Below are 26,402 nucleotides of genomic sequence, written 5' to 3'. Positions count from 1 at the left end.
TCAAAGTGCAACAGAAAACAAGTGACAAATACTGGCAAAACTAAAGGAAGCAATTCATGATTCCACAATAATTGTGGGAGACTTCAACACATCACTCTCTCCAATAGAGAGATCAACCAAACAGAAGACCAATAAGGAAACTGAAAACCTAAACAATCTGATAAATGAATTTCATTTAACAGACATATATAGACCATTACATCCCAAATCACCAGGATACACATCCTCTAGTGATCACGGAACTTTATCCAGAATAGATCATATGCTGGGACATAAAACAAGCCTCAATAAATTTAAAAAAGTTGAAATTATTCAAAGCACATTCTATGATCACAATGGAATATAATTAGAAGTCAATAACCATCAGAGACTTAGAAAATTCACAAATACCTGGAGGTTAAACAACATGCTCTTAAACAATCAGTGGGTTAAAGAAGAAATAGCAAGAGAAATTGCTAAATATATAGAGATGAATGAAAATGAGAACACAACATATCAAAACTATGGGATGCAGCAAAAGCAGTACTAAGGGGGAAATTGATAGCACTAAATGCATACATCAAAAAGGAAGAAAGAGCTAAAATCAAAAAACTAATGGATCAACTGAAGAAGCTAGAAAATGAACAGCAAACCAATCCTAAACCAAGTAGAAAAAAGAAATAACAAGGAATAAAGCAGAAATAAATGACATAGAGAACAAAAAAAACAACAGAATAAATAACACCAAAAGTTGGTTCTTTGAGAAGATCAACAAGATTGACAAGCCCCTAGCTAGACTGACAAAATCAAAAAGAGAGAACACTCAGATAAACAAACAATAATGAATGAGAAAGATGACATTACTAAGGATCCTGAAGAAATTTAAAAAATTATAAGAGGATACTATGAACAACTGTATGCCAACAAACTGGATAATGCAGAGGAAATGGACAATCTCCTGGAAACAAATGAACAACCTAGACTGACCAGAGAAGAAACAGAAGACCTCAAACAACCAATCACAAGCAAAGAGATCCAATCAGTCATCAAAAAGCTTCCCACAAATAAATGCCCAGGGCCAGATGGCTTCACAGGGGAATTCTACCAAACTTTCCAAAGAGACCGATACTGATCTTACTTAAACTCTTTCAAAACAATGAAGAAAATGGAACACTACCTAACACATTTTATGAAGCTAACATCAATCTAATAACAAAACCAGGCAAAGATGCCACAAAAAAGGAAAACTACAAGCCAATCTCACTAATGAATATAGATGCAAAAATTCTCAACAAAATACCTGCAAATCAAATCCAAAGACACATTTAAAAAATCATACACCATGACCAAGTGGGGTTCATTCCAGGCATGCAAGGATGGTTCAACATAAGAAAATCAATCAATGTATTACAGCATATTAACAAATCAAAAGAGAAAAATCAAATGATCATCTCAATAGATGCTGAAAAAGCATTCGACAAAATCCAACATCCCTTTTTGATAAAAATCACTTCAAAAGGTAGGAATTGAAGGAAACTTCCTCAACATGATAAAGAGCATATATGAAAAACCCACAGCCAGCATAGCACTCAATGGTGAGAGACTGAAAGCCTTCCCTCTAAAATCAGGAATGAGACAAGGATGCCCACCGTCACCACTGTTATTCAACATCGTGCTAGAAGTGCTAGCCAGGGCAATCTGGCAAGAAAAAGAAAGAAAAGGCATCCAAATTGGAAAGGAAGAAGTAAAACTGTCATTATTTGCAGATGACATGATCTTATATCTGGAAAACCCTGAGAAATCGACAATACAGCTACTAGAGTTAATAAATTTAGCAAAATAGCCGGATACAAGATTAATGCACATAAGTCAGTAAAGTTTCTGTATGCTAGAAATGAACAAAGTGAAGAGACACTCAAGAAAAAGATACCATTTTCAATAGCAACTAAAAAAATCAAGTACCTAGGGATAAACTTAACCAAAGATGTAAAGACCTATACAAAGAAAACTAAGTAACACTACTAAAAGAAATAGAAGAGGACCTTAAAAGATGGAAAAATATTCCATGTTCATGGATAGGAAGGCTAAATGTCATTAAGATGTCAATTCTACCCAAACTCATCTACAGATTCAATGCAATCCCAATCAAAATTTCCACAACCTACTTTGCAGACTTGCAAAAGCTAGTTATCAAATTTATTTGGAATGGGAAGATGCCTTGAATTGCTAAACACACTCTAAAAAAGACAAACAAAGTGGGAGGACCTACACTCCCTGACTTTGAAGCTTATTATAAAGCCAGTAATCAGAACAGCATGGTACTGGTACAAAAACAGACATATTGATCAATGGAATCGAATTGAGAATTCAGAGATAGACCCTCAGATCTACAGTGGACTGATCCTTGAAAACATCCCCAAAGCCACTGAACTGGGACCTAACAGTCTTGTCAACAAATGGGGCTGGGAGAGCTGGATATCCAATAGAATGAAAGAGGAACCCTACCTCACACCCTACACAAAAATTAACTCAAAATGGATCAAAGATCTCAATATAAAAGACAGTACCATAAAACTCCTAGAAGATAATGTAGGGAAACATCTTCAAGACCTTTTATTAGGCGGCCACTTCCTAGACCTTACACCCAAAGCACAAGCAACAAAAGAAAAAATAGATAAATGGGAACTCCTCAAGCTTAGAAGTTTCTGTACTTCAAAGGAATTTGTCAAAAAGGTGAAGAGGCAGCGAACTCAATGGGAAAAAAATTTTGGAAACCATGTATCTGACAAAAGACTGATATCTTGCATATATAAAGAAATCCTACAACTCAATGACAATAGTACAGACAGCCCAATTATAAAATGGGCAAAAGATACGAAAAGACAGTTCTCTGAAGAGGAAATAGAAATGACCAAGAAACACATGAAAAAATGTTCAGCTTCACTAGCTATTAGAGAGATGTAAATTAAGAACACAACGACATACCATCTCACACCAATTAGAATGGCTGCCATTAAACAAACAGGAAACTACAAATGCTGGAGAGGATATGGAGAAATTGGAACTTGTATTCATTGTTGGTGGGACTGTATAATGGTTCAGCCACTCTGGAAGTCAGTCTGGCAGTTACTTAGAAAACGAGATATAGAGGACCCTTCAATCCAGCAACTGCACTTCTTGGTAAATACCCAGAAGATCTGAAAGCAGGGACACGAACAGATATCTGCACGCCAATGTTCACAGCAGCATTATTCACAATTGCTAACAGATGGAAACAACCCAAATGTCCTTCAACAGATGAGCAGATAAATAAAATGTTGTATATATACATGATTGAATACTACACAGCAGCAAGAAGGAACGATGTCATGAAACATCCGACAACATGGACGAACCTTGAAGACATAATGCTGAGCAAAATAAGCCAGGCACAAAAAGAGAAATATTATATGCTACCACTAATGTGAACATTGAAAAATGTAAAATAAATGGTTTATACTGTAGAATGCAGGGGAACTAGCGATAGAGAGCCAATTAACAGAGGGGGAATGGTAACCCAATAAGAACAGATAAGCTATCATGGGTAAATTTAACGTTCTGGGAATGCCCAGAAATGACTGTGATTTGTTAATTTCTGATGGGTATGGCAGGAACAAGTTCACAGAAATGTTGCTATATTAGGTTATTTTCTTGGAGTCGAGTAGAAACATGTTGAAAGTAAAGTAGTTATTTTAGATTAGTTTTCTTTTTCTAACTCCCTTGTTATGTTATGGTTTGTTTGAAATGTTTTTTTACTGTATTTTTTATATATAGGTTTGATATAGGTATTTTTTTAAAAAAAGAGTTAATTAAAAAAAGACTTAATAATCAGATTATCAAATGTCAAAGAGAAAGACAGAATTCTGAAATAAGAGAAAAGCGATCCATCACATACAAAGGAAGCTTGATAAGACTATGTGTAGATTTCTCAGTAGAAACCAGGAAGGAGAGAAGGCAATGGTATGATATATATAAGATACTGAAGGAGAAAAATTGCCAAACAAGAATTCTATATTCAGAAAAACTGTCCTTCAAAAATGAGGGAGAGCTTAAAATATTCTCAAGCAGACACCGAGAGAGTTTGTGAACAAGATACCTGCTCTCCAAGAAATACTAAAGGCAACACTACAGGCAGATGGGAAAAGACAGGAGAGAAGGGTTTGATGGGTGATATTTGTGATGGTAGCACAATGATGTAATTACACTGAACAACGATGACTGTGAGTACAGATGAAAGAGGAAGGTTAGGGGCATGAAGGCCACCAGTTATATAGGACTATACAACTTAGTGAAATCTAGAGTGGTCAAGGAGTGTGATTAAATGTACAAATATGTTGTTACATAAGAGAATGAATGAATGTCAACTCTGCAAAGTGTTAAAATGGGGTGATACTGGGGCAAAAATACAATCAGAATTAACAGTAACATCATAATATGCTTAATTAACTGTAACAAAGGAAATATACCAAAGCTAAGTGTCTATAAGACTGGGGTATTTGAGAGGGGTATAGGATTCTTGTTGTCAGTGTTGTTACCTGACATTGTATTTCATTTTAATTTTATTTTTTATTTCGTTGCTTTCTGGTTGTCATATTTTTTCTCCTACTTTTTCTTTTTTGGCCTTTGTGAAAGAAATGGAAATGTCCTTATACAGATAGTGTTGGTGAATGCATAACTATGTGATTACGCAGGGAACCACTGAAAGTTTACACAGGATGGAATGTATGGTGTGTGAATAAAACTATCTAAAAAATAAACAGAGGGATACACGTGCCAGAGAAAATGTGGAGAAAGGGAGGTACCCAATCACCATTGGTGGGGAAGCAGAGTGGTACAGCCCATCTAGAGGGTAGTGTGATGGTTCTACAAGAAGCTAAGCGCGGGGTTGCCGTATGATCCTGCAACTTGGTTATTGCGTATATACTTGGAAGAACTGAAAAGAGGGACACAAATGGACATTTGCACAGTGGTGTTTATGGTGTCACTATTCACGACTTGCAGTGGATGGAGGTGGCCTAAGGGTACATCAACTGACAGAACAGCGAACTGTGGTGTATACACACGATGGAATATTGAGCTGCTACAAGGAGTGAAGTTGTGAGATGCATGCACACTGAGGACACTATGTTGAGAGAAATAAACCAGAAATGAAAACAAAAACACTGTAATGCGTCAATAATTTGGGCAAACCATAATGTGCAAGTTCTGAGAATTGAGTCCAAGAGCATAGGTTATCAAGAGAGGCTTACTATAAGATTTCCTAGATGGTAAGCTCTTACACCAGTTACATCTATTTCCGATTTGTAACAGTTATTTCCAAATTCTGTGATACTGAATTCTTTGTGTATAATCTGATCAGTCCCTGGAATCTTGGGTATCTGTGTGACACCTGAGATACAGAGCCACAGTCCAGCAGCTATAAACTTCAACTTCCATGTGAGACCAAGGGAAGAGATGGTTATCTGGAGCAGGATCTCTATTTTCTGTAGTACACTAAACATTTTATCTTGTATAATCAGCTTGTTCAAACACCATGATTACATGGAACTTTGAACAGGAAGTGTGATTTGGTAGGTTTGCACAGGTTAGTGTGAAATAGCAACACATTCCAGAGTAATTCGGGCAGAGAATAAAAATATATATGGAGGGCCCCCTGAGAAGCTGGGGGGAAATCCAGAAGTGTTGGAATTCCTCACTTGGGTTGTTGTTGATATTCTCATAAACACTGAGGACTGATGGTTTGGAAAGCTGAGCCCTTTATCTTGGGGTTTGCCCTCCTGGGGCTTGTTGCTGCAAAGGAGGGGCTAAACTTGCTTATAACTGTGCCTAAGAGTCTCCCCCTGAGTGCCTTTTTTTTGCTCAGCTGTGGCCCTCTCTAGCCAGGCCAACTCAGCAGGCAAATTCACTCCCCTCCCCGCTACATGGGACCTGACTCCCAGGGATGTAAATCTACCTGGCAACACAGGATATGACTCCTGGGGATGATCCTGGATCTGGCATCGTGGGATTGAGAACATCTTCTTTACCAAAAGGGGGAAGCAGAATGAAACAAAATAAAGTTTCAATGGCTGAGAGATTTCAAATGGAGTCGAGAGGTCACTCTGGTGGGCACTCTTACGCACTATACAGATATCCCTTTCTAGATATTAGTGAATTGGAATAGCTAGAAGTAAATACGTGAAACTATCGAGCTCCAACCCAGTGGCCTTGACTCTTGAAGATGATTATATAACTATAACCTTACAAGGGGTGACAGTGTCATGTTGAAAACCTTGTGGAACACACTCCCTTTACCCAGTGTATGGATGGATGAGTAGAAAAATGGGGACAGGGACTAAATGAATATGGGGGTGGGATGGCGGGGATGATTTGGGTGTTCTTTTTTTGTTTTTTATTCTTATTCTTTCTGATGTAAAGAAAATGTTCAAAAATGGACTGGCGTGATGAAGGCACAACTATATGACAGTACTATGTATGGTTTATTGTACACCATGGATGACTGTATGGTTGTGAATATATCTCAATAAAACTGAATTTTTAAAAAAATTTTTTTTAAAAAGTAAATGAATGATAGGGAGAGACGGGGGTATGGGATATTTTAGGTGTTCTTTTTTAACTTTTATTCTAATTTTTTGTCTCTGTGGGTAACAAAAATTGTCAAAAACTGATTGTGGTGATGAATGCACAACTATATAATGGTGCTGTGAACAACTGATTGTACACTGTATCATATGTGAATATATCTCAAAAAAATTTAATTAAAAAAATTCTGTACATGTCTTTTGATAAACCTACACAGTTCTGTTGGGTACATATGTGGAATTATTGAAACATTCAGTATTCCTATGACCTTGAGTATACACTGCAATTTTCTCAAATAATTTTACCAATTTATATTCCCAGGAAAATATATAAGAGCTCTACATTGTTTCACATCCTTACAAATATTTGTTATTATTCATCTTTTTTAGTTTAGGTATTCTACTAAGTGGGTGTCACTATTCTTTTATTTTCATTCTTCATTTTAAAAATATATTAGGAAGAACAGACTGAAATTGACATTTTACAGTACACCCACTTATCTTCATTTGGAAGATATTTTTCTTAAGTATGATTTTTGTTTTTAGATGAACTTTCCACTGGTAACATAAATATCAAAGTCTGATGTTAATTCCTATTAATTCTACACAGAATTTATAACAATGCTGTAAAGCTTAAGGAGTCCCAGCACTGTTACAAATCACAAGTCAGAAACAAAGGAGGCTTCGACCAACCATTCAGAGTCTATCAAAACTACTAATTTTCAATTCTTCAATTCAGATAAGATTTCAAAGTCAAATGACCTAAAATTCTGAGAAATGTTAAATGTGTATCACTCACCTTTGCTTTTAGAAGGTCAGATATTTCAGAATGATTATTATATGGCTTTTGCTGCAGTTGTTGCCTGTGCTTTACCCAGTGGTCACCAGGAGAACCTTCAGGAAATAACTGCTGACTGTGGCGGAATTTGGTTCGACTATACCAAGATTTAAAAAAGAAAAAGCAGATTAAGAAAATATTGACTCCTAGGTTCTTCTAAAATTTTGATAATTTGTCTTAGACTACATATTTTAACTTCATTTACTATCTATCCCCACCGGAATATAAATTACATGAGCAAGGATTCTTGTCTGCTTTGTCTACTTCTTTATCCCCAGGACCTAGAAGACTGCCTAACATACAATAAATATTTTTGAATGAATTAATAACTATACTTTTAAATTCCAAACTTTTCTAAATCATCCATAACACCTCATGCTGATGAGTGACTGCACTCTTAAAAATCTGAAAAAATAATTCTTTTTGACTTTAATTGAAAGAAACAAAAATATAAATGGATTTTCCTTCAAAATGGGACAGACAACTCATATTCTTATTAGGGTGTTTAAAGTATAGCATGTGATCCTAACACAGGTCCATTAGGCTATATTTTTACAGCAAAAAAATTAAGGGTCCAATGGAGAGAATCTCTAAACAGAAGATCAGTAAAGAAACAGAGAACCTAAATAATATGGTAAATGAACTGGACTTAACAGACAGATATAGAAATTGGCACACAAAAACAGCAGGATATACATTCTTCTCAAGTGCACATAATCATTCTGTAGGATAGAACATGAGGGGACAGAACGTCTTAAATTTAAAATAATTGAAATTATACAAAGGACTTTCTCTGATCATAATGGAATGAAGCTGTAAATCAGTAACAAACAGAGAATCAGAAAATAAAACAAATATATGGAGGTTAAACAGCACACTCTTAAACAATCCCTGGGTCAAAGAAGAATTTGCAAGAAAAATTAGTAAATATACTGAAATGAATGAAAACGAAAATACAACATATCAAAACTTAGGGGATGCCATGAAGGCAGTGCTGATGGGGAAATTTATAGCCCTAAATGCCTACATTAAAAAAGAAGAGCTAAATCCAACAACCTATCTAAACAATTGGAGAAACTGGAGAAAGAAAAGCAAACTAATCCCAAAGCAAGCAGAAGGAAAGAACTAAGGATTAGAGCAGAAATTAATGAAATGGAGAATAAAAACAATAATCAACAAAACCAGAAGTTCGTTCTTTGAGACAACCAATAAAATAAACCCTTAGCTAGACTGACAAAGACAAAAAGAGACACTTCAAGCAAATAAAATCAGAAACGAGAGGGGACACTACCAGGGACCCAAAAGATACAAAAAGATCATAAAAGGTTACCATAAACAACTCTACGCCAACAAACAAGACAATTCAGGTGACATGGACAACTTCCTAGACACACACAAACAACCTACACTGACTCAAGAAATCAAAGGACAAAGTGACGTCTTCAACATGTGACGTAAACAGCTACGAGAAACCTCTCCAGGGATTTAATGATAAAAAGGACAATTCTGAATTGTTTGAAAATCCAGAGGAGGACACACTGGAGAAAGACCCTGCAAATGCCAAATTGAAGAAACAGAAGAAATATCAGGTAGGAATCTTCTGTCAAAGACCAGCCGGTCATCTCCCCTCCCTCTCATTCAGACCCCATGTAGGAAAGGCACAAAAACAGCAGATGGAACCCCTACCACCAGGGACACAGATTTTAAATCTCACAGCAGTGAAAAACACCCACTGTTTGAAGACCCAGTGGACAGGGAAGGACATTTCAATGCCCAGATCAGTAAGAGAGAAAGACACTGAGAAAATGTGGTCAAAGACGCGTTTCCAGCCCTGGGTCTGATAGCCCTTCCTCTACCCTTGAGGGAACCAGAAGACTCTGAGGATGATTAAGTTCCCTTACAGTGCCATCTGCTGGACAGTCCAGAAAGTGCAAGGACCCTTTCTTGGGAACACAGAAGCTGGTCTACACAACCTGTACAGAAGCCTGGCCCTGTTTGGACTCAGAAATAGAGAAGACCCAACTGTTAAAATAGGGCCCCCAAAAAACCCAAGTGTTCCTAGCCAATGGAAAATAGAGCCCCACTGGAAGCCAGCAGATTTGTTTTACCACACATACTGAACTTGCTGTGGTACCCTGTGCCAACCACCCATCCCTGTGTCAGGCCACGGTGGGCACCTGACTTTGGGGAGAAGAATGGGGGGCAGAGCCAATCTGAAAACTGGCAAGGGAGAGTAAAAGGAAAAGACAGAGATTAAAGTCAACCAACAAGAAAACCTTAGGCAGAGGAGAGAAAACAACCTCAAGAGTAAATAAACCAACCAAGAAAGTGAGAGGCCAAGACACCAGCAAAAACTCATGAGCCACATCAAGAAACAGGAAGATATGCCCCAATAAAAGGAAAAAACTAACATTTCAACTGAGATTCAAAAGTTGCAACAACTAATTATAGATGTTCAAACAAATGATTTAAATCAAATCAACAAGGTGAGAGAGAATGTGACGAAAGAGATGAACAATATAAAGAGGACACTAGGTGATCACAGAAGAATCTGTAAGTTTGAGAAAATAAATGGCAGAACTTATGAGAATGAAAAGCACAACAGAAGAGATGAAAAACACAATGGAGACATACAACAGCAGACTTGGAGACGCAGAAGAAAGGATCAGTAAGATGGAGCAAGGACATCTGAAATCCTGCATACAAAGGAAAAAGATAGGGAAAAGAATGGAAAAAATATGTGCAGGGACTCAGGGATCTGAATGACAACATGAAGTGCATGAATATACGTGTTAGTGTCCCAGAAGGAGATGGGAAAAGAGAAGGAACAATAGAGGAAATAATCAATGAAAATTTCACAACTCTTATGAAAAACATGAAATTAAAGGTCCAAGAAGCACAGCGTACCCCAAACAGAACTGATTCAAATAGACCTACTTGAAGACACTTACTTATCAGATTTTCTAATGTCAAAGACAAAGAGAACAGACGCTCAATAAGACTAAGTGCAGACCTCTCAGCAGAAACCATGGAGGTGAGAAGGCAGTGGTATGGCATATTCAAGATACTGAAAGAAAAAACTGCCAACCAAGAATCCTATATCCAGCAAAACTGTCCTTCAAAAATGGGAGAGTTTAAAATACCTACAGATAAACAGACACTGAGAGAGTTCATGAACAGGAGACCTCCTCTACAGGAAATACTAAAGGGAGCACTACAGATAGATAGGAAAAGACAGGAGACAGAAGTTTGGAAAAGAGTACAGAAATGAAGATATGAGGAAATAGAAAGAGGGTAGAGATCAAGCATTTGATGTTGAAGGAGTACAGAATGATCTAGAGGATTGATTGTATAGATCTAAACATGTATAGCACAATACTATGGGATGGTAGCACAATATTTTAAGTACTCTGAACAAAGATGACTGTCAATACAGTTGAAAGAGGATGGTTAGGGGTCTGTATGACACCAGAAGGAAAGACAGAAGATAAAGACTGGAACTGTATAACTTGTGAAACCTAAAGTGGTCAATGAATGTGATTAAATGCAAAATATAAGAACGTTTTTGCATGAGGGAACAGCAAGAAGGAATGAGTTATGAGGTATGCAATGAAGTAAATGGACCATGAGGACAGTAGGTTGAGTGAAATACACCAGAAATGAAAAGACAAACGTTATAATGCCTCACAAATATGGACTAATAACAATGTATAAACTCTGCGAATTGAATCTGAGGTTATAAGGAAAAGGCTTATGTAGAGGTTACAACATTGTAAGCTCTTATAGTAGTCACATTTATTCATGAGTTGTAACAGTTATTTGTAAATTTTAAGATTCTGAGCATTTCTGTGTGATATGGTCAGTCCCTAGAGTGTTGGGTGTACGTGTGGCAGCTGGGACTCAGAGCCAGAGTTCGGCAGCTGTGAGTGTCGGCATTGCCCCATTAATCAACTATCAAAGAGGCTGAAAACGACTTCAGGCCTCAATTGGAGACATGAACAAAATGGACTTGGTTGAGATTGGGGTAGATCAGACTACAAGGATAGAGGATGATATTAATCACGTTTTAAAATTTTGGCTTTGTGTGAGATCAAAGGAAGAGATGGTTATATGGTGCAAAATCTATTATTTGCTGTAGCACACTATATAATTTAACTAGTTTGGTCAGTTTACTCAAACGCCATACTTAACATGGAACCTTGACTAGAGAGTAAGACCTTGTTATTTGTACAGGTTAGCATGAAGCCCCAGTACAACCCAGAGAATGTGGGCAGAGAATAAAAAGTATTTGCAAAGCCCCGTTGAAGGACTGTGGAAAAATGTGGAAATCAAACTTCCACACCTGGGGAATTCCTGATGAATTCTCACAAGCACTGGGGACCACCAGCTTAGCAAGCCAAGCCCTTGATCTTGGGGACTGCCCTTATGAACCTTATTACTGCAAAGGAGAGGCTTGGCCTACTCATAATTGTGCCTAGGAGTCACTCCCAGAGGGCCTCTTTTGTTTCTCAGATGTGGCCTCTCTAAGCCAACAAGGTAGGTAAACTCACTGCCCACCCTCTATATGGGGCATGACTCCCGGCAGTATATATCTCCCTGGCAATGTGGAACACGACTCCCAGGGTTGAGCCTGGACCATGCATTGTGGGATTGAGAAAGCCTTCTGGACCAAAAGGGGAAAGAGAATTTAAACAAAATAAACTTTCAGCAGCTGAGAGATTTCAAATGGAGTCGAGAGGTCATTCTGGAGGTAATTTTTGTGTTATATAGATATCCCTTTTTAGTTTTTAGTTTATTAGAATAGTTACAAGAAAATATCTGCACCTTCTGAACTACAATCCAGTGTCCTTGATTCTTAAAAGTAATCGTATAAATCTAGCCAATACGATGTGACCATAGGATTGTGAAAACCTTATGGCTCACACTCCCTTTACCCAGTATATGGACAAATGAGTAGAAAAGTGGGAACAAAAAGTAAACAAATAACATGGAGGATGGGGATATGGGATGTTTTGGGTGTTCTTTTTACTTTTATTTTTATTCTTATTTTTATTTTTTGGAGTAATGAAAATGTTCAAAAATTGATTGTGGGGATGCATGCACAACTATATGATACTATGAACAACTGTTTTACACTTTGGATGACTATGATATGTGAATACATTTCAGTTAAAAAAATTTTTAATAAAAGTAAATAGGGGGTGAAGGAGTATGGGATGCTTTGAATGTTCTCTTTTACTTTTATTTTTATTCTTATTTTCATTTTTATTTCTTAGAGTAAAGAAAATGGTCAAAAATTGATTGTGGTGTTGAATGCACACCTATGTGATTAAACTGTGAACAACTGTTGTACACTTTGGATGATACGTTAATACATTTCAATAAAATTACATTAAAAAAGAAGAAATCAAAGACCTCAACAAACCAATCACAATTAAACAGATTGAATCAGTCATCAAAAACCTACCAACAGAGGCAGGGCAAGATGGCAGCATAAGGAGGTGTGGGATTTAGGTAGTCTCCTAGAGCAACTATTAAATAGCCAGGAATAACTAGAAAATAGTCTGGAACAACTGATATGGGGACATCTGTGACCGAACACACATCGTACACCAGTCTGGAATGGGTAGACAGCTGAGATCGCAGCACAGAACTATAAGAAAGGCTCCCCAAACTTCCCTGTGGGAAAAAGCAGCAGTCCCTACCAGGAACAAGGGAACGTAGCTCAACCAAGCTCCACTTGTAGTTTAATTAGCTAATCTGGACTACTGAATACACACTATGAGCACAGATAAACGCAGAAGAAGCAGGAAATGAACCTGAAGCTTTCTGCTGGCAGAGAGTAGGAAGGGCTGATAAAAAAAAAAAAAAAATACATAAACAAATAAAAACAAAAGCTTTTGGATTCCACTGAGCTCAGAATACTGAAAAAGGTCCCAAGAAAAGGGTACTAACTCCAGTACTTGCCTGGCGAATGGGAGGGCTGGGGACTAGCTCTGAGAAGGGGAATTCCTTTCTCCCTTTTTTCCTCTACTCATTCTAAGTAGCTCCTTAGAGAAATCCTCAGGCATCTTCCATTGTCAGCAATGACCCAGGCAAAGGTGGAGTTAAGATAGAGAGTCAAGGGAAAAACAAAAGTGTATAACATAATTCCCTAAATGGCTTATCTTCCCTAAGGGGGGGGGGGTGGTAACTCAAGTGGCAGCCATGCCTCAAAGACTCAGACCCAAGGGACTGGCAAAAAAGGAAAAAACAAAACAAAACAAAACAAAAAAACCAGAAACAGCTTAAGCTTGACTTCTGACACCCTCAGTCCCTGACTGGGACAGGGTCCATTGAGAATTAAAGGTACCATACCTCCTTACTCTGGTGGGGAGCTGCGGAATGACAAGCACCACCTGATGCAGGATAGGAAAAGTAGAGTCTAGAGGGCTCACAGGAAGGCCTGACAATCTGCTATATATCACTCTCAGAGAAACCTGATCCTGCATACAGCCTCCTCCTGAGTCCTGTGCCCTTCTGGTCTGGGAAAATTTAATTGGGGTAATCAAGGAAACCAGATGCCCAGACAACAAAAAATTATGAATCACACTAGTAAAAACAAAGATATGGCCCAAAAGAAAAACTAACACTTCAAATGAGATACAGAAGATGAAACAACTAATTAAAGATCTTCAAACAAATAACCTAAATCAACCTAAATTCAAAAGTCAAAGCAAAGAGTTGAGGGATGATATGACAAAAGAGATGAAGGATATCAAGAAGACATTGGGCAATCATAAGTAAGAACTCAAAAGTTTGAAAAAACAATAGGCAGAACTTACGGGAATGAAAGGCACAATTCAAGAGATGAAAATCAAAATGGAGACATACAACAGCAGATTTGAGGTGGCACAAGAAAAGACTCAGGAATTAGAGGAGAGGACGTCGGAAATGCTATACCCAAAAGGACAGGGAAAAGTATGGAAAAATATGAGCAGTATCTCAGAGAATTAAATGACAAAATTGAATGCACAAACATACGTGTAATGGGTGTCCCAGAAGAAGAGAAGAGAAAATGGGCAGAAAGAAAATGGAGGAAATAATCACTGACCATTTTCTATCTCTTATGAAAGACAAAAATACTCATCCAAGAAGCGCAACGTACCCCAAACTGAACAAATTCAAGTAGACTGAGTCCAAGACACTTAATAATCAGATTATTAAACATCAAAGACAAAGAGAAAATTCTGAAACAAGCAGAGAAAAGCGACCAATCACATTCAAAGGAAGCTTGATAAGACTATGTGCAGATTTCTCAATAGAACCCTCAGAGGGGAGAAGGCAGTGGCATGATATATTTAAGATACTGAAAAAGAAAAAGTGGAAACCAAGAATTCTATATCGGGCAAACTGTCCTACAAAAATGAGGGACAGTTTAAAATATTTTCAGACAGACACTGAGAGAGTTTGTGAACAAGATATCTGCTCTACAAGAAATACTAAAAGGAACACTACAGGAAGACGCTAGAGGTTGTGAAGCTCTTCAGCTTCACCTCCCCTGCTGAATTCAGCATGGGGGAGAAGCCAGAGAACTGCAGGGTTTCAGAGGATCTGTTCAATGGTTTGAAGGTTACAGATCCCCAGGAATCAGAGTGTGTCAGCCCTCCAGTTTCTAATCCCAAAGATCAGCATTCTCAGAGCAAGATGCCTAAGGATGTTCAGGCCCAACCCCAGGAGGACCAGGGAGAAGAGGAGTGCTTTCATGACTGCAGGGATTCATTTGAGGAGGAGGCAGGTGTGGATAAGGTTGAGGACAAACCTGATGATGATACAAATTCCTCTGAACTAGATGAAGAATACCAAATAGAACTGGAAAAGGACATGCCAGATGAAGAGAAATAGAAAAGAAGAGAAGAGAGCACTAGACGAAAGGAAGAAGGAAATGAACAATTTAAAAAAGGAGATAATATAGAAGCCGAACGTTCTTATAGTCGAGCCCTTCAGACATGCCCATCCTGCTTCCAAAAAGACAGGTCTATTCTGTTTTCAAATAGAGCTGCTGCAAGGATGAAACAGGACAAGAAAGAGTTGGCCATCAGTGACTGCAGCAAAGCAATCCATTTAAACCCCAGCTACATCAGGGCACTGTTGAGGAGAGCAGAATTGTACGAGAAAATGGACAAGCTAGATGAAGCTTTGGAAGACTATAAATCTATATTAGAAAAAGATCCTTCAGTACATCAAGCACGAGAAGCTTGTATGAGATTACCTAAGCAAATTGAAGAACGTAATGAAAGACTAAAGGAAGAGATGTTTGGTAAACTAAAAGATCTTGGGAACTTGGTTCTCCGACCTTTTGGACTCTCCACAGAAAATTTCCAGATCAAACAGGATTCCTCTACTGGCTCCTACTCCATCAATTTTGTTCAAAATCCAAACAATAACAGATAACAAGAGATAATGGCTTTAAAAGCTGGCTTGGAAATTGTGTGCCGCTTGCTGTTAACAAGAGGAAAGGCCCTGCCAATATTTTAAAAAGCATCCCATCTAAAAGAAAGGCTATCCAGTAGAGCCTAGAGCTCCCCTTTCCCTCTTGTTTTATGATCAGGGTGAGATGTCCTTATTAATGTAATAAGCCTGGTTTGATTTCCATTTTGAGATGGTATCTGTGTAGCCATAGTCCCTGGTTCTGGCTGTGTGTCCTTTTCGTCCAGAAGGCAGCCTGCTTGGCCAGCCCCTGGGCTGCACAGACCCATGGAGCAATTCACAGGTGTTCAGGCCCAGCAAAGGCTCTCCTGAACTGAGCAAACCTGTTGAACGGGAGATTGTCCAGATGTGATTTATGGAGTTCCCGCCTGCTATCCCCTCTCCCTGAACACACATGCCACCAACGCTGCCATGCAGGGCCTTCCGCATTTTCTGGTTTCCTCTTACAGTAATAAAAGCTTTCTGTGATGATGGGAAAAAAAAAAAAAGGAACACTACAGGCAGATAGGAGAAGACAGGAGAGAGAGGTTTGGAGAAGAATGTAGAAATGAAGACTATCAGTACAGGTACTGGTCTCACAAATATGGATTAACACTGATGAAAGAAATTTGAGAGTTGAGAATACTGGTTATCAGGGGATAGAAAGAGGTTACTGATCAGGCACATTTGATGCTGACGGAGTACAGAAGGTTCAACAGGATTATTTATATAGATCCAGAAATAGAAAGCATTGTATAAGGGTATGAGACAATAACACGACATTATAAGTACTCTAAATAAAGATGAGTTTGAGTATGATTAAAAGAGGAAGGCTAAGGGCACGTATGACACCAGAAGGAAAGATAGAAGACAAACATTGGGATTGTATAACTTAGCGAAACCTAGAGTGGTTAATGATAATTAAAGGTACAAATGTAGTAATGTTTTTAAAAGAAGGAGAACAAATGAACGTCAACAATCCAAGTTGTTGAAAATTGGATGCGGGGGAAAAATACTATCAATGCAAACTAGAGTCTATAGTTAACAGTAACATTATAAGATGCTTCCACTAACTGTAACAAAGGCAATATACCAAAGCTCAATATCTCTAAGGGGGATATCAGGAAGTGATATGGGATTCTTGGTGGTTGTGTTGTTGTCTGACCTTTTCATTGAATTATTTTTTTCTTCTATCTTTTGAATTTTTATTCTTCATCTTTTTTCTCCTGTTCCTCTTTCTTTCGGGAGGAAAAGGAAATGTCCTCATATAGATTGTGGTGGTGAATGCATAATTACTTGATTATACAGGGAATTATTGACTGTTTACTTAGGATGGACTGTATGGTGTGAGAATAAAACTGTTTAAAAAATAAACAGAGGGATACAAGTGCTGGAGAAAATGGGAAGACAGGGATGTACCTATTACCTGTTTGGTAGGGAGGTAGAATGGCACAGCTCAGCTGGAGGGCAGTGTGGTGGTTCAAAGGAAGCTAACTATGGGGTTACCATAAGATCCTGCACCGGTTACTGGGTATATACTTGGAAGAACTGAGAACAAGAACATGAGTGGACAATGCATACTGTGGTTTATGGCAGCAGAATTCACAATTTGCAATGGATGGAGCTAGCTTTATGGTGAACTGTGATGTATACGTACGATGGAATACTGAGCAGCAGCAAGAAGATATGAAATTGTGAGGTATGCAACTAGATGAATGGACCTTGAGGACAATATGTTGAGTGAATTAAACCAGAATCAAAAAGTCATACATTATAAACCCTCACTAACATGGACTAACTATAATGTGCAAACTCTGAAAATTGAATCTGAAAAGGCTTATGGTAAACAGGTTCCTAGACTGTAAGATCTTACAGCAGTCACATCTATTCATGAGTTGTAACAGCTGTCTCTAAATTCTGAGATGCTGAGTTCTTTGTGTACAACATGGTTGGACCCTGGAACTTTGGGTATCTGTGTCACACGTGAAACTCAGAGCCAGAATTCAGCAGCTATGAATGTCAGCATTACCCCACACCACAAATGTTAAAGAAGCTGAATTAGAGATATGAACAAAATGGACTTGAGTAGAACTACGGTAAACAAGACTAAAGGGAAAAGGATGACATTGACTGTGTTTTAAAATCTCAACTTCTGTGTGATACCAAAGGAAGAGATGTTTATTTGGTACAAAATCTACATTTTCTGTAGCAGGCTATATAAGTTAATTTGAATGGTCAGTTTATTCAAACACCATAATTACATGGAACCTTGAATAGGGGGTGAGATCTGGTTGGTTTTTACAGGTTACTGTGAACCCAATACATCCCAGAGTAATTTGGGCAGAGAATAAAAAGTACTGGCAAAGCCCTCTTGAGGGACTGGGGGAAAATGTGGAAACATTCACCTCCCCACCTGGGGAATTCCTGATATTCTTGCAAGCACTGGGAACTACCACTGTAGTAGGCAAAGTCCTCGATCTTGGGGCTTGCCCTTATGAAGGTAGTTACTGCAAAGGAAAGGCTAAGCCTATTTATAATTGTGCCTAAAAGTCACCCCTAGTGAACCTCTTTTGTCGCTCAGATGTGGCCTTTCTCTCTCTAAGCCAACTCGGCAGGTAAACTCACTGCCCTCCCTCTACATGGGAAATAACTCTCAGGGGTGTAAATCTCCCTGGCAACATGGGACATGACTCCCAGGGATTAACCTGAACCCAGCATCGTGGGATTGAGAAAGCATTCCTGACCAAAAGGGGAAAATTAAACAAAGTACAGTTTCAGTGGCTCAAAGACCTCAAATGGGGTTCACAAGTCATTCTGAAGGTTATTCTTATGCATTATAGAGATACCCCTTTTTAGTTTTTAGTGTATTAGAATAGCCAGAAGGAAGTACCTGAAACTACTGAAATACAATCCAGTATCCTTGATTCTTGAAGATGATCATATAATATATAGCTTATACAGTGTGACTGAGTGATTGTGAAAACCCTGTGGCTCACACTCCCTTTATCTAGTATATGGACAGATGAATAGAAAAAAGGGAACAAAAAGTAAATGAACAAGGAGGGGAGATGTTTTGGATGTTCTTTTTTCCTTTTATTTTTATTCTTATTTTTAGTTTCATTTTTTGGAGTAATGAAAATGTTCAAAAAATTGATTGTGGTGATGAATTCACAACTATATGATGATAGTATGAACAATGGATTGTACACTTTGAATGACTGTATGCTACATGAATATATCCCAATAAAACTGCATTTTAAAAAATACCTACCAACAAAGAAAAGCAGGGGACTGGATGGCTTCACTGACAAATTTTACCAAGCATTCCAAAAAAAAAATTATCATTCCTGCTCAAACTCTTCCAAAAAACTGAAGAAGGAAAATACCAAATTCATTCTATGAAGCCAACATCACCCTAATACCAAAGTCAGATAAAGACACTACCAAGACTTCAGACCAATCTCTCTAATAAGTATAGATGCAAAAATCCTCAACAAAATACTTGCAAATCAAATTTAATAGCATACTAAAAGAACTATACAGAGTGACCAAGTGCTTTTATCCCAGGCACACAAGGGTGGTTGGTTCAACACAAGAAAATCAATTAATACAATATACCACATTAACAAATCAAAAGGGAAAAACCACATGACCATTTTGACTGATGCAAAAAAAAGGCATCTGGCAAAATTCAGCACCCTTTTTTGATAAAAACACTTCAAAAGGTAGTAATCGAAGGAAATTTCCTCAACATGACACAGGGCATCCTATTCAGCTAACATCCTATTCAATGGTGAGAGACTGAAAGCTTTCCCTCTAAGACCAAGAACAAGACAAAGATATCCACTGTCACCACTGTTATTCAACATTGTGCTCTGAATTCTAACTAGAACAATTAGGCAAGAAAAAGAAAAGAAAAATCGGAAAGGAAGTAGTAAAACTGTCACTATTTGCAGATACTACATTTAGAAAATCCTGAAAAAAAAATGACAACAAAGCTACTTGGGCTAATAAATGAGTTCAGTGAAGTGGTAGGATACAAGGTCAACATGCAAAAATCAATGGTGTTTCTATACAGAGTAATGAGCTATCTAAGAAGGTAATCAAGAAAAAAATTCCATTTACAACAGCAACTAAAAGAATCAAATATCTAGGAATAAACTTAACCAAGGACGTAAAGGACTTATACACAGAAAACTGCACAACATTACCAAAAGAAATCAAAGAAGTCCTGACTATCTGAAAGACATTCCGTGTTCATGGACTGGACAACTAAATGTCATTGAGATGTCAATTCTACCCAAATTGATCTAAAGATTCAAAGCAATACCAATCAAAATTCCAACCGACTACTTTGCAGAAATTGAAAAACTGATTATCAATTTTATTTTGAAGGGTGAGGGCCTCAAATAGTTAAAAACATCTTGAAAAAGAAGAATGAAGTGGGATTTATCAGGCTTCCTGACTTTAAAGCAGATTATAAAGCCACAATGGTCAAAATAGCATGGTACTAGCATGAAGATAGACCTATTGATCAACGGAATAGAACAGAAGAGTTCAGAAACAGGCTCACAGATCTCTGGTGAATTGATTTTTGACAAGGCTCCCAAGCCCACTCAACTGCAACATAACAGTCTCTTCAACAAATGGTTTTGGGAGAACTGGATATCCATAACCAAAAGAATGAAGGAGGACCCTTATCTCACACCCTATACAAAAATTAACTCAAAATGCATAAATGACTTAAATGTAAGAACCAGCACCATAAAACTCCCAGAAGAAAATGTAAGGAAACATCTCCAAGATCTAGTGTAAGCGATAGTTTCTTAGACTTTATACCCAAAGCACAAGCAACAAAAGAAAAAGTAGATAAATGGGAACTCCTCAAAATCAAATACTTCAGTGCTTCAAAGGACTTTGTCAAAAGGGTGAAAAGGCAACTGACTCATTAGGAGAAAGTGTTTGGAAATCACATTATCTGATAGGCGTTTGATGTCCAGAATATATAAAGAAATTCTACAACTCAACAATATAAAGATAAACAACCCAATTAAAAAATAGGCAAAAGATATAAATAGAATTTTTCCAAAGAAGAAACACAGATGGCTAAAAAGTACATGAAAAGATGCTCAGCTTCACTAGCTATTTTGGAAATGTAAATCAAAACCTCAGTAAGATATCATCTTATACCTACTAAAATGGCTGCTATTAAACAAACAGGAAACTAGAAGTGTTGGAAAGGATGTGGAGAAACTGAACACTTATTCACTGCCGGTGGGAACGTAAAATGGTACAGCCACTGTGGAGGATGGCTTGGTGGTTCCTGAGGGAGCTAAGTATAGATAGAGCTGCCTTACGACCCAGCATTCCTGCCACTCGGTATATACCCAGAAGATCTGAAAGCAGGGACGAGAACAGACATTTGCACATTATTTATAACAGTATTATTCACCATTGCCAAAAGTTAGAAACAACCCAGGTGTCTATCAACTGATGAATGGATAAACAAAATGTGGTATATACATAAAATGGACTATTTATTCAGCAGTAAGAAAGAAGTCCTGAAGCATGCAACAACATGGATGAACCCTGAGGACACTGTGCTGAATAAAGTCAGACACAAAAGGACAAATATTATTTGATCTCACTGATACAAACTAATTACAATATGTACACTCATAAACATAAAAAATAGAATATAGGTTACCAAGATACAGAATGAGGCTAAAGAATGGGGAGCAGTTGCTTAGTATATGCAGAATGTTTAACCAGGTTGAACTTAAACGTTTGGAAAGGGCAGAGGTGATGGTAGCATGTTATTGTGAGAATAATTAACAGTGCTAAATGGTGTACATTCAAAGGTGTATGGTTCAAAGAGGAAGTTTAGACTCATGTATGTCACCAGAAGGAAAGCTGCAGGTTAAAACATGAGAATGTACAATACAGTGAATCTTGCGGTGGACAATGTCCAGGATTAACTGTACAAATACAAAAACAAGTTCTTTCGTGATATATAACAAATGACAACACTATTTCAAGGAATTTAATAATAGAGGAGTATATGGGGAAAAATGTAACCATTGCAACCTATGGACTACAGTTAACAGTAATATTTTAATAGTCTTTCATCAACAGTAACAAATGTACTACACCAATACTATGGGTCAATAATAGGGGGGATAAGGGGTGTGGGAGGATTTGGGTGTTCTTTTTTCTTTCTTTTTTGAAGTAATGAAAATGTTCTAAAATTGATCATGGGGTTGTATGCACAACTACATGATGATACTGTGAGCCAGTGTTTATATAATTCAGATGGTTTGTATGGTATGTGAATATATCACAATAAAACTGCATTAAAAAAATTTAAGGGTCCCAAGACAACAGGATGAGCAAATTCAATAAAGATTTGCTCTTTAAATGAAGAACAAATTCTTATGCAAAAGAATCAGATTCTGCTGGACCTGACATCATGGGATTGAGAACAATCTCTTGACCAAAAGGGGGATGGATGAGTAGAAAAATGGGGACAAAAAACTAAATTAAATTTGTGTTGGGGGGGATTATTTGGGTGTTCTTTTTTACTTTTATTTTTTTATTCTTATTTTCACTTTTTCTGGTACAAGGAAAATGTTCAAAAAACGGATTGGGTTGATGAATGCACAATTATATGACAGTACTGTGAACAACTGATTGTACATCCAAGCATACTCTTTAATTGTTATTTGGGAACAATTAAGTTCCAAACAAAAAATGTTCTTTGTGGCTCATGTTACTCTTTATAATGCACTCTATGCTAAGGAAAATAAAGAAAAAAAAACAAGTCAAAGTCATCACAGCAGTATCATTCAGACTTAAATTACATGTTGATACTTTTCATCTCCTCAACACAATAATAGACACCAGGATTCCTCCATCCAATCCTCCACAGAAACCCAATTATCTCTCAAATAAGGATATGAGAACAGAGAAGTAACAGTATAAAAGCACATTAAAACACAGAAGATTTTTTTATTTTTTTTCTTTTCCTAGTGTTCACTATTCATCTAAAACGTTGGTACCCTCTTGAGGGTATTATTCTAAAATGTGCCTGAAGCTCCTTTCCAACTCCAATTAACCTTTCTCATCTCATTAAAATCCTTAAAAACATACTTCTATTATCTGTTAATAACCAAATAGCAGCTAAAAAAAGGAATCCCATATCTATACAAACTTTAGAAGCAAAATGCTACGGTATTAAAAACTACCAGTTTGAAAAATGTAAAACAAATGGTTTATAATGTAGAATGTAGGGGAACTAGCGGTAGAGAGCAATTAAGGAAGGGGTAACAATAATCCAAGAACAGATAAGTTATCACGGGTAAATTTAATGTTCTGGGAATGCCCAGGAATGACTACGATCTGTTAATTTCTGATGGGTATAGTAGGACCAAGTTCACAGAAATGTTGCTATATTAGGTTACTTTCTTGGGGTAGAGTAAGAAAACGTTGGAAGTAAAGTAGTTATCTTAGGTTAGTTGTCTTTTTCTTACTTCCTTGTTATGGTCTTTTTGAAATGTTATTTTATTGTATGTTTTTTTTTGTTTGTTTGTTTTTTGTTTTAATTTTTCTTACAGTTGATTTAAAAAAAAATGTTAAAAAAAAAAAGGAAAAAAATATGCAGAGCCCCCTTGAGGAGCTGGTGGAGAATGCAGGGGTATTGGCCTGCCCCACCTCGATGGTTGCTAACATGCCCACAGACATAGGGGACTGGTGGTTTGATGGACTGAGCCCTCTACCACAGAATTTGCCCTTGGGAAGACTGTTGCTGCAAAGGAGAGGTTAGGCCTCCCTATAATTGTGCCTAAGAGCCTCCTCCCGAATGCCTCTTTGTTGCTCACATGTGGCCCTCTCTCTCTAGCTAAGCCAACTTGAAAGGTGAAATCACTGCCCTCCCCTCTACGTGAGATCAGACACCCAGGGGAGTGAATCTCCCTGGCAACGCAGAATATGACTCCTGGGGAGGAATGTAGACCCGGCATCGTGGGACGGAGAACATCTTCTTGACCAAAAGGGGGATGTGAAAGGAAATGAAATAAGCTTCAGTGGCAGAGAGATTTCAAAAGAAGCTGAGAGGTCACTCTGGTGGGCACTCTTACGCACAATATAGACAACCCTTTTTAGGTTCTAATGAATTGGGGTAGCTGGTGGTGGATACCTGAAACTATCAAACTACAACCCAGAACCCATGAATCTTGAAGACAATTGTATAAAAATGTGGCTTATGAGGGGGGACAGTGGGATTGGGGGGGGGAGCATAGGGATCACACTCCCATTTGTCTAGTTTGTGGATGGATGAGTGGAAAGGTGGGGGAAGGAAACAAACAAACAAACAGACAAACAAGGGCGCCCAGTGTTCTTTTTTACTTTAGTTGCTCCTTTTCACTTTATTAGTCTGGTTATTTTTGTGTGTGTGGTAATGAGGGTGTCAGGGATTGATTTTGGTAATGAATGTACAACAATGTAATGGTACTGTGAACAATCAAATGTACAATTTGTTTTGTATGACTGCATGGTATGTGAATATATCTCAATAAAATGAATTAAAAAAAAAAAAACTATCAGAAAATCAGAATGCTATTCTTTACCTCAATTTTTCCACACTGGGTTTAGCTGGTGTGCAACCAGCTGAGGAAAATCCATTGTCACTGTCTGAGGAATCTCCAAATCTTCGAGAAAGCCAGTCCTTTAATGGTCTATGGAAACATTAAGGGTTCAGTTTTAAAACCTGGCTAAATAAAGCTGCGGATTATCATAATCATGAAGGTTAGCTTTATATTTCATGAAATATAAACATACCTGATAAATGGAATGGCCATAAAAAATTTGTTAGGTGCCAAACCAAGTTTGGATTTTGGGGTCATATCATTTCTATGACAGGGCAATTTCTCAATAGAGAACCACTCAATGTTCTACAATACAGAAGAAGTAATTCATTTAGTTAATTATTATCAAGGAGATTCTAACAGCAGTTTCCTATTTCATTCAAATAAGATATTGTCCAGCAACCTACAAATACTTTCAGTTATTACATACCCGAATTTCTCTCCTGGTTTTGGGGTTAAATTTTGTGTCTTTTGGAATTCCTGGAATGATGTACAAACGAGCAAGCTGGTCATTGATACGAAGTTCAATGTAATCATCCTTACAAATATAATCTTTAATATCAAACCCAGTTTCTTCAAACACCTAGAAATAATGAATTTGGATACAGATTTTTAATTTCAACTGCTAGACCTCCAGTTCATTAAAATTCATTTATTTAAAAGGCAAAAATTCAGAAATATTTAGGCAATAAAGGGCATGAAAACACTGGGCAGGGAGAAAGACGATTCCAGGTTAAGTCTCCATATCTAGTAAACGAAAGCAGATATTAGAATACAACGGTGTTACAATCTATGGGAAGTATATCACTGGGGACAACATATGGATTTACTTTAGAGTCCACAAATCTGTATGTATACCAAGCTATAGCCCAAGAAAGGTCTTGTACACACACAATACAACTATTTTTCAAATATGTGAAAATTGGACTGTGATTAATACCCCTTTATATAAACAAATTCCCGAAGTACAGCTACAACCACAAATGGTGAGGGCGGGAGGGGGAGGGAGTTGTAAACTAAAAAGAATTGGCAACTACTGAACTGCATTAACGGTTGCACAACTACCCTCCCTTGACAGGACCTTCTCAAAGCTGTTTGGCAGTGGCAGAGAAGTGTGCAGGGAAGAGAAGAAGCTAAGAGAATAGAAATCTAAGGAATTAATGTAGCATCTAACCTTCACCTTTCTCTTCAAGCGGAGAAGCCATACTCAATCTAATTAATAGATTCTGTTTAAAATAAAAAGTCATTGGTCTATTCCAAGATGGCAGATTAGGAGAGACAGAACAAAACCCTCCTCAGTGAAAAACACTAGATGAAGGACAGAAAGTGCTACAAAACAGCAGTTCCAGGGTTCCACCGGCTGGGCGGGGATTTCTACACCCATAGTGAGTACATACTTGGAGAAACCAAGAGACTGTGTTTAAGACTGGTGAGTGTTAGGCCTGGAACACTGCCGGAGAACAGAAAGTTAGAGCCAGCTTCTGGGCTCGGAGGACAGCAGCCTTCCACGCCCCAGGGACTCTCCTCAGCACTTGGCTCAGGTGATAACACTTCACAGACCTACGGCCAAGTGTCCCCCTGCCAGGGACTGGCAGTTGGAGCAGGCAGACAAGCGGAGAAAAGGGCAGCGTTCCATGCCCCATGCAGCCATCTTTGCAGTTGGCTGGGGAGACAACCCAAATGGCCACAGTACCAAACGTAGTCCCCAGATACCTAGGTCCCTACCTGAGATTCTATAAAAGATTCACTCACTAAGTTTTATCTCTCAGAAACTTAAATCCACCAGAGTATTCCTATGCCAGACAAGCCCTAAAACCCAGAGGCAAGAGCCTCTTTAAGAAAAACAATCAGATGCAGCCTCCTTCCCCACACTGT

At 37.9% G+C, this 26,402-nt stretch overlaps 2 protein-coding genes across 3 annotated transcripts in view; one reads left to right on the top strand and one right to left on the bottom strand.

The window, feature by feature from the left end:
* Window positions 1–26,402, bottom strand: part of DCP2 (decapping mRNA 2) — an 85,244-nt gene that overhangs the window by 26,690 nt on the left and 32,152 nt on the right. For both annotated transcript variants that reach the window (XM_037801208.1, XM_037801209.1), the window contains 4 exons: window positions 24,958–25,110; window positions 24,721–24,833; window positions 24,510–24,617; window positions 7,399–7,534 (listed from right to left, as the gene is read on the bottom strand). In XM_037801208.1, coding sequence (XP_037657136.1) covers window positions 7,399–7,534; window positions 24,510–24,617; window positions 24,721–24,833; window positions 24,958–25,110 — 510 coding nt within the window. The remainder of the gene's footprint in view (window positions 1–7,398; window positions 7,535–24,509; window positions 24,618–24,720; window positions 24,834–24,957; window positions 25,111–26,402) is intronic.
* LOC119507907 (tetratricopeptide repeat protein 1-like) lies at window positions 14,964–16,326 on the top strand. Its single transcript, XM_037801210.1, is given in 1 exon segment — window positions 14,964–16,326. A coding segment is annotated over 1 exon segment (879 nt). The 5' UTR covers window positions 14,964–14,991; the 3' UTR covers window positions 15,871–16,326.

Source organism: Choloepus didactylus, chromosome 13, assembly GCF_015220235.1.
Source record: "Choloepus didactylus isolate mChoDid1 chromosome 13, mChoDid1.pri, whole genome shotgun sequence".
NCBI lineage: Eukaryota > Metazoa > Chordata > Mammalia > Pilosa > Megalonychidae > Choloepus > Choloepus didactylus.
The sequence above is the reverse complement of the archived record's forward strand: the minus strand, read 5'-3'. Positions and strand labels throughout refer to the sequence as shown.